Raw genomic sequence first — 9,763 nt, forward strand, 5'->3', positions numbered from 1 at the left:
AAAAAAAAAAAAAAAAAAAAAAAGATCACTGCTATTTATTCAATGTTTTGTATATGCCAGGCCCTCATGTGTGTTTAAAACTCTTATTTTATGAAGACATGGACGTTAATGATCCTACACTATTATTTTATGACTCCAGCCTGGGTTTCACCATATTTGAAAAAAGAGTGGAAGTAGCAAGCTATATTATCTTAGAGATGTTACAGCCCCACTTCTTTTTTTTTTTTTTTTTTTGTGAGACGGAGTCTTGCTCTGTCATCCGGGCTGGAGTGCAGTGGCCCGATCTCAGCTCAGGGCAACCTCTGCCTCCCGGGTTTACGCCATTCTCCTGCCTCAGCCTCCTAAGTGACTGGGACTACAGGCGCCCGCCACCACGCCCGGCTGATTTTTTGTATATTTTAGTAGAGACAGGGTTTCACCGTGTTAGCCAGGATGGTCTCGATCTCCTGACCTCGTGATCCGCCCGTCTCGGCCTCCCAAAGTGCTGGGATTACAGGCTTGAGCTACCGCGCCCGGCAGCCCCACTTCTTTGTCTTTTTGTTCTTTTGTTCACATCTGGTCCATCCTTCTAGGTTCCCGTTACTTGGAACCTCCAGGCCACCCAGCACGATACCCACAGTGCTCTCCCTGAAAGGCCATGGAGTAGAGGGGTTCAGAGTCCCAACTTTATCACTTATTTGTTGTGCACCTCTGGGATGATGACTTAAACTCTTGAGTCTCAGGATCCATGTTTATAAAATGGACAGAAGACCTATCTCATAATGCTCAATGCATGTTTGCTAGCTATTTAAATTATGTTATGTCCTCTTTCTCCTCTGAATTTCTCTAACCCTTATAGTCTTTTCCATTTACTTTGACACTTTCAGTTTCATAATTTAAGTTGTTGAGAGCTAGGCTTGTACTTTAGACTTCTCTCCCACTGCCACAGTGAGCACATGACAGGTATTCGAAGAGCATCTATTATATGTGTGGGAAATGGGTCCTTTTTGAAGTGGTAACAGTGTGGGCCATATCCGATAATCAGTCACCAATCTTCAGGCATCATGTGGCTGCCCACTCTTTGGCTACTCTGTGCTAAGTACTAGGAGTACAGGTAGGGAGTAAGGGGTAAATGGAAACCACAAGTCTTCTTTAAAACAGTGTGAAGTAGAGAATCCAGACTTACCTTCCAGAAAGGGCCTCAAACAATAAGGAAAAGTAAAAAAAGGCAGAGAGAGCCAAGGGAAGCCCGTGGAGACCATAGTTAAGTGAGGGCTTTTGAGTGCAATATATTGGATTTGTATTCTGTCCTTATTATCATTCGACCTTGGGACTATAATTTAACTTACTTTACACTCAGTTTTCTAATCTGGACAATGAGGACAATAACATGTTTCCCAAGAAGGATTATTGTGAAGATGAAAAATACAGGGCGGGCGCGGTGGCTCAAGCCTGTAATCCCAGCACTTTGGGAGGCCGAGATGGGCGGATCACGAGGTCAGGAGATCGAGACCATCCTGGCTAACACGGTAAAACCCCGTCTCTACTAAAAAAATACAAAAGCTAGCCGGGCGAGGTGGCGGGCGCCTGTAGTCCCAGCTACTCCGGAGGCTGAGGCAGGAGAATGGCGTAAAACCGGGAGGCGGAGCTTGCAGTGAGCTGAGATCTGGCCACTGCACTCCAGCCTGGGCGACAGAGCGAGACTCCGTCTCAAAAAAAAAAAAAAAAAAAAAAAAAAAACTACATTGGCCAAGTGTGGTGGCTCACACCTGTAATCCCAGAACTTTGGGAGGCCCAGGAGGGAGGATCATTTGAAGCCAGGAGTTTGAGACCAACCTGGTCAAGACAATAAGATCACCATCTCTACAAAAACAAAACAAAACAAAACAAAACAAACGACAGTGTACCTTACAGCATCTTGCACATGGCAGGCACTCAATAAATAGCAGCAACTATACTGTCATTAGTAGATTAAGCACAGATGGGTTACCCCTAAAGGACCCTGTGATGGCCAGTAGATGCACACTGAGAACCAGTGACTTGAGGCTCTCTATAGCAAGTGAAGCTCTGAATGGAGAAAATCTCGGCTGGGCGCAGTGGCTCATGCCTGTAATCCCAGCACTTTGGGAGGCCAAGGCAGACGGATCATGAGGTCAGGAGATCAAGACCATCCTGGCCAACACGGTGAAACCTTGTCTGCACTAAAAATACAAAAAAATTAGCTGTGTGTGGTGGCACGTGCCTGTAATCCCAGCTACTCGAGAGGCTGAGGCAGGAGAATTGCTTGAACCTGGGAGTCGGAGGTTAGAGTGAGCCATGATCACCACTGCACTCCAGCTTTGCGACAGAACGAGACTCCATCTCAAAAAAAAAAAAAAAAAGAAAAGAAGAAAATTCTCAAACTCTTTCCCTGGGAGGGAGGCAGGCAGCTCAGTGTAGACCAGAGGCCTCCGATGAGACATATGTGGGTTCCTCATAGCTTCCACGCTGGGTGTTTTGTGGCCAGTTACCCTCTCTGAGCCTGATTCCTGTATTAGACAATAAGACCGTATGTTTTTCCTCCTGAGAGGCAGGTAAGGGTGTACCATAAGAGCACAGGCGTCAGAGGATTGAAACCTGGGCTTAATCCTAGCTCTGCCACTTAATAGCTGGACCATGACCATGGCACCCTGTTTAACCCTTCTGAGCTTCACTTTTCTCATCTAAAAGCCTTCCTCTCATCTAAAAGCCAGGAGCCAAACTCCTGGGCTCAAGCAATCATTCCACCTCGGCCTCCCAAACTGCTAGGATTACAAATGTGAGTCACTGTGCCTGGCCAATTTTAAACCTCTTTGAGTGGTTATGAGAATTATCAGATAATGTGCCTGTGCCTGGCAAACAGTAACAATTTCACTCGATACATGAAAGTGTTTACCTTATATCCAGTGCCAGGTACAGGAAGGCATTCAAGAAATGTGCTGATGGCTGGCGTGGTGGCTCACACCTGTAAATCCCAGCAATTTGATAGGCTGAGGCGGGCGGATCACCTGAGGTCTGGAGTTTGAGACCAGCCTGGCCAACATAGTGAAACCCCGTCTCTACTAAAAATACAAAAATTAGCCCAGCAAGGTGGTGGGCACCTGTAGTCCCAGCTACTTGGGAGGCTGAGGCAGGAGAACTGCCTAAACCCAAGAGGTAGAGGTTGCAGTGAGCCAAGATTGTGCCACTGCACTCCAGCCTGGGTGACAGAGCGAGACTCTGTCTCCAAAAAAGAAAAAAAGGAAAAGAAAAAGAAACGTGCTGAACCAAACTCTATACTTGGGTGGAAGGGTGTTCAGAAAAAAGATACTCCGGTAAACTGGTACCCACTGCTATGGGCCCAGGCTAACTATCCCTATTAAAATCCCAAGTACACATACCCTTTGCCCCAGTAATTCCACTTTTAGGGATTCATCTCCCCCAGATATACTGTATTCATATATGGGCCAAATGATAAATATGCAGGGCTATTCATTGAGTGTCACTATTATAACTGCAAAAGACTGGGGAAAAAAAATGTGTCTACCAATCGGAACTGGTTAAATAAAGTATAGAATAGTGTCCTGTGTAGAATACCATGCAGCATTAAAAAGACTGAGAAAGCTTTTATGTACTGACACAGAAAGATCTTAAGAGATACAACTCTGATATTTGCATCCTATGACAACAAAATAACACTACTATTTGTAATCGACCACACTAGGGTTGCTGCCATCTCTGACCCTTTGTCTTTGGATGCTGTTAAGCTAAAAGCGGACCAGGATCCATGATGAGGTTCCTCTATCCTCTGGGTTAAGTCTGTCCAGGTAAAATAATAGGGAAAGAAGAATACCATTAAAATAAAAATTGGCTGGGCACAGTGGCTCATACCTGTAATCTTAGCACTTTGGGAGGCTGAGGCAGGAGGACTGCTTGAGGCCAGGAGTTCAGGACTAGCCTGGGCAACACAGCAAGACCCTGTCTCTAAAATTAAAGAAGAAAAGCAAAGGAAGAAAGGGGAAGGGGAAGGGAAGGGAGAGGGGAGGGAGGGGAAAGAAGGAGAGGGAGGAGGAGAGGGGAGGGAGGGGAGGAGGGAGGGAGGGGGAGGGGAAGGGAGGGAGGGGAAACGAAGGAAGGGAGGGGAGGGAAGGGAGGGAAGAGAAGAAAGGAGAAGAAGAAAACTGGTGCAGTGCTCATGCCTGAACTACTAACATTTTAGGAGGCTGAGGCGGGTGGACTGCTTGAGCCTAGGAGTTCAAAACCAGCCTGGGAGACATAGTGAGATCCCGTCTCTACAAAAAAAAAAAAAAAAAAAAAAAAAAAGAAAAGAAAGAAAGAAAGAAAGAAAGAAAAATAAAAATTATCCCATGGTGGTCCTGGAAGAAAAAAGGGAAGGTAGGAAACTTAATCCTAGAGGAAGTAGTAGTAGTCAGGCTCTAGGAGAAGGGCTGGCAACGGCCTGAAAATCCCCTCCCCAGTCTTTCCTTACCACTCCCTCTCTTGTTCTATTTAAAATCAGTCTCTTCCATGCCTGCTAAGACTACTTTATCAGGAACTCCTGAAAGTAGACAGAGACTAAATTGGCTCTGAAAGAATACAAATGGCTAATAACACGTTAAGAAAAGATGTTCTACCTCACAAGTAACCCTGGAAATAGTCCTTGGATATTTTAACTTTTATTTATTTATTTATTTATTTTATTATTATACTTTAAGTTCTAGGGTACATGTGCATAACGTGCAGGTTTGTTACATATGTATACTTGTGCTATGTTGGTGTGCTGCACCCATCAACTTGTCAGCCCCCATCAACTCGTCATTTACATCAGGTATAACTCCCAATGCAATCCCTCCCCCCTCCCCTGATATTTTTAACTTTTTCCTCCCCCCGTGACAGGGTCTCACTCTGTCATCCAGGCTGGAGTGCAGTGGCACAATCATGACTCACTGCAGCTTCAACCTCCCGGACTCAAGAGATTCTCCCATTTTAGCTTCCCAAGTAGGTAGGACTACAGATGTGTACCACCACAAACGACTAATTTTTTTTTGTTGTTTTTTTTGAGAGAGACAGGGTCTCACTATGTTGTCCAGGCTGGTCTCAAACTCCTGGGCTCAAGCAATCATTCCACCTCGGCCTCCCAAACTGCTAGGATTACAAATGTGAGTCACTGTGCCTGGCCAATTTTAAACTTATTCTTATGAGAATATTTAATCATGTACAAAAGTAGACAGAATAAAACGAACCCATCATTCAACTTCAACAAGTATCAACTTGGTGCCAATCTGATTTCATCTGTTCCCCAACCACTACCTCTCTCACTTGGGTATTATTTTGAAGCAAATCCCACACACAGGTCAGTATGAAGTTCTCTGTGTTTTTAGACAGAGTCTCTCTCTGCTGCCCAGGCTGGAGTGCAATGGTATGAGGTATGATCTCAGCTCACTGCAACCTCCATCTCCTGAGTTCAAGCAATTCTCATGTCTCAGCCTCCCAAGAAGCTGGGATTACAGGCGTGCGCCACCACGCCTGGCTAAGATTTGATAAACTCTCTCCCACATGCTGGCTTTGAGAATTGATTGAAAAGTTAAAAAAGAAAAAAGGAAAAAAACCCTCAACTTTTTCCCAAAGAGGGTACCTTCGTTCATTATGAAATATCAATACAGTAGGCCGGGCACGGTGGCTCACGCCTGTAATCCCAGCACTTTGGGAGGCCGAGGCGGGTGGATCACCTGAGGTCAGGAGTTCGAGACCAGCCTGGCTAACATGGTGAAACCCTGTCTCTACTAAAAATACAAAAATTAGCTGGGTGTGGTGGTGCATGCCTGTAATTCCACCTTCTCGAAAGGCTGAGGCAGGAGAATCATTTGAACCCGGGAGGTGGAGGTTGCAGTGAGCCAAGACCGTGCCACCGTACTCCAGCCTGGGCGACAACGAGACTCTGTTTCAAAATAAAAAATAAAATAAACAGGCCAGGTGCAGTGATGCCCGGCAAACAAATTAATCCCAGCTACTCAAGAGGCTGAGGTAGGAGAACTGAAAGACTATATTTGTAACATACAGAGACAAAGTATTAGTATTCAAAATATATTTTAAAAGCCTACAAACCCTAAGAAAAAGTCAAATCAAAAGGAAATGGAGCAAGGACTTGAACATTTTACAAAGAGGAAACATGAATGGCCAACAGATGTAAGAAAAGATTCACAAGCCGCACTTGTAATCTGAGAAAAGCAAATTAAAACCACAAGATACCATCTCACACCCACCAGCTCCATAAAAATTTAAGTCTGACCATATCAAGTATTAACAAAGAGGTAAAGTAATGGAAAACCCATATGCTGTTAGTGGCTGTGTAAATTCATACAAACACAGGAAAACAATCTGCCATTACCTTCTGATCAAGCAATTCCACTTCTGTGTAAACCCTACAACAAGGATTCTCAGTGAGGTCCCAGGACCAAGAGCGGCAGCATCAGCTGAGAAGTTGTTAGAATTGCAAATTCTGAGGGTCCCAACCCTGACATACATAATCAAACACTTTGGGGGTGGAGCCCAGCAATCTGAGGTTTAACAAACCTTCCAGGTGATTCTGATGGGCAGCTAAAGTTTGGGAACCACCGGCCTGGGAGAAACTCTTGAACATGTGCATGTGCAGGAGACACAAACAGTTTTCTTAACAGCATTGTCTGAAATAGCAAAAACAAGCTATTTGTTATTTGGTTATTTGGGAACAACCCAAATACCACTGACAGCAGAATGGATACACAGCTTGAGATATAATCATAAAAAAGGGATATGAAAATGAACAAATTATGCTATGCAAGTAACATGGATCTCAACCTTGAATGAAAAAAGGAAGACTGCAGACCATAAACAGAATAATACCTAAATGAAGTTTAAAAGTATGCAAAGGGGCCGGGCGCGGTGGCTCAAGCCTGTAATCCCAGCACTTTGGGAGGCCGAGACGGGCGGATCACGAGGTCAGGAGATCGAGACCATCCTGGCTAACACGGTGAAACCCTGTCTCTACTAAAAATACAAAACACTAGCTGGGCGAGGTGGCGGGCGCCTGTAGTCCCAGCTACTCCGGAGGCTGAGGTAGGAAAATGGTGTAAACCCGGGAGGCGGAGCTTGCAGTGAGCTGAGATCCGGCCACTGCACTCCAGCCTGGGAGACAGAGCCAGACTCCGTCTCAAAAAAAAAAAAAAAAAAAAAAAAAAAAAAAAAAAAAAAAAAAAAAAGTATGCAAAGGCTGGGCGCAGTGGCTCACGCCTGTAATCTCAGCACTTTGGGAGGCTCCGGCAGGCGGATCACGAGGTCAGGAGTTTGAGACCAGCCTTGCCAATGTGGTGAAACCCCATCTCTATTAATAATAAAAAACGTAGGGCTGGGCGTGGTGGCTCATGGCTGTAATCCCAGCACTTTGGGAGGCTGAGGCTGGTGGATCATGAAGTCAGGAGTTCAACACCAGCCTGGCCGAGATGGTGAAACCCCATCTCTACTAAAACTACAAAAATTAGCCAGGCGTGGTGGCAGACACCTGTAATCCCAGCTACTCGGGAATCTGAGGCAGGAGAATCGCTTGAACCTGGGCTGCAGAGGTTGCAGTAAGCCGAGATAGTGCCACTGCACTACAACCTGGGCGACAGAGTGAGATTCCATCTCAAAAAAAAAAAAAAAAATTAGTCAGGCGTGGTGGCGTGCACCTGTAGTCCCAGCTACTTGGGAGACTGAGGCAGAAGAATCGCTTGAACCCGGGAGGCGGAGGTTGCAGTGAGCTGAGATCGTACCAGTGCACTCCAGCCTGGGCGAGAAAGCAAGACTGTCTCAAAAACAAAAACAAAAAAAAAGCACGTAGAAGAATATACTATATTGTTCAGAAATATATACCTACATATATATAGTAAAACTTAAAAAAAAAAAAAAAGGCAGCCAGGTGTGGTGGCTCACACCTGTAATCCCAGTGCTTTGAAAGGCTGAGGTAGGAGGATCGCTTGAAGCCAGGAGTTCTAGACCAGCCCAGGCAACATAGTCAGACCCCCATCTCTAAAAAAAAAAAGAAAAAAAATACATTCAAAAATGAGCTACTTGGGAGGCTGAGGCAGGAGGATCACTTGAGCCCAAGGGTTTGAGGCTGAAGTGAGGTATGATCATGCTACTGCACTCTAGCCTGGTTGACATGGTGAGATATCACAAAACAAAACACAACTCAGGAGTATGGATGGTGGGGTAGCTGTGACTGGGGAGGGGTACACAAGGGGCTCTAAGGTACTCATGTTTATTTTTGTTTGTTTTTAGAGATGAGGTCTCCCTCTGTTGCCCACACTGGAGTACAGTGGCACGATCATAGCTTACTGCAGCCTTAAACTCCTGGGCTCAGGTGATCCCCAACTCAACCTTCTGAGTAGCTGGAGTTATAGGTGTGCACCACCATGCCTAGCTATTTTTTAATTTTAGTTTTTGTAGAGACGGTGGTCTCACTATGGTGCCCAGGCTGGTCTCAAACTTCTGGCCTCAAGCAATCCTCCTACCTCAGCCTCCCAAGTGCTGGGATTACAGGCATAAGCCATCATGTAAGGCAGACATATGTTTGATTATTAATTAAACTGGGTGATGAGTTTACAGGTGATGATTTTCCTATTTTTGAAATTGCACATATGCATTAGATATTCTGTTGTATTTATGATAAATTTCTTAAAAAAAAAAAGTATACTGAAACAGTGCAATACTCTGAGCCAGAACTGTAACCACTAACTTAACATGCACAGTGTCCGAAGGGTTAAGCCTGTTTCTCTGCCTGTGGGTGGGAGGGCAGGCAGCAGCTGGGGCACAGTGGGAGTTCCTGGCTCCAGCTGGCTCCAGCCTGGATCGAGCACCACGCCCAGGAACTGGCACCTGTAGGGGGGGCTTCTGGACAGGTGGCACCTGTAGCCCTTGGTGACCTGATACATGTGAGAGGCTGGGCCCAGTCAGATGGGTGGTGGGCTCCTGTCAGAGCCCCTCCATCTGGTAAGGAAGTTTGCTGGCGGTAGCTTGGAGCTGGTGAGAAGGGGAAGAGGGTCTAGGACACAGGATGGGGGTGGGGAAGGCAGTGGGTGGGCTGGGCTCAGATACCAAGGGAGGGTGGTGGGATTAGCACCTGCTGAGAATGAGATTAAGTTTCTTGGGAAGGGCTCATCTATCTAATGCTCCCCGAAAGCTGTCTCTCTGTGGCTTTTCTCTGCTGCACAGATGGTGTCTGAGCTGCCTCTTGGAGGGTGGGCTCCTTGAAGGGGTGGTGGAGGTGGAGTGCGACCTGCTGCCTGGTTTCCAGAGGACCTTGAGGCCCTGGGACTTCTTGCTTTCCAACAATAGTAATAAGGATTAGAGCTAACTCTTACTGAAGGTTTACCATATGCCAGGCATTGTCCTAACCCCGTCATACAAATTACCCCCATTTAGTTTTCACAACACCCAACTGCCTATCATCTAGACGGTAGGTTTACATTGAAGGAAACTAAGGCTTGGTAAAGTTAAACACTTACCCAAAGTCAAACAGTAAGCAGGGCCTGGTGGTGCACCTATAATCCCAGGAAGGGAGGATCACTTGAGCCCAGGAGTTTGAGACAATGAGGCAACATAATGAGACCTCATCTCAAAACAACAACAAAAACAAAACAGTAAGCAAACTAGGACTTGAATGCAGGCAGTTCAACTCCACAGCCCTCGCAGGAAATCACTATTAGTCAAGGCATCTTCCCCTTATTAAATGGCAGTAAGGACTTTCTAGTTTCTTTTTTTTTTTTTTTTT

At 45.7% G+C, this 9,763-nt stretch overlaps 1 protein-coding gene across 18 annotated transcripts in view; it reads right to left on the reverse strand.

The window, feature by feature from the left end:
* Nucleotides 1-9,763, reverse strand: part of BCL2L1 (BCL2 like 1) — a 70,556-nt gene that overhangs the window by 29,262 nt on the left and 31,531 nt on the right. For 9 of the 18 annotated variants that reach the window (XM_017865052.1, XM_017865045.1, XM_017865050.1 and 6 more), the window contains exon 3: nt 6,550-6,659. The exons of 8 other annotated variants lie outside the window; for them this stretch is intronic. In XM_017865052.1, coding sequence (XP_017720541.1) covers nt 6,550-6,659 — 110 coding nt within the window. Of the gene's footprint in view, nt 1-6,316; nt 6,399-6,549; nt 6,660-9,763 lie in introns of those variants that run through there. One more of the 18 variants, XM_017865053.1, reaches the window with a different exon arrangement.

Source organism: Rhinopithecus bieti, unplaced genomic scaffold, assembly GCF_001698545.2.
Source record: "Rhinopithecus bieti isolate Rb0 unplaced genomic scaffold, ASM169854v2 scaffold_78508, whole genome shotgun sequence".
In the NCBI taxonomy this organism is placed as follows: domain Eukaryota; kingdom Metazoa; phylum Chordata; class Mammalia; order Primates; family Cercopithecidae; genus Rhinopithecus; species Rhinopithecus bieti.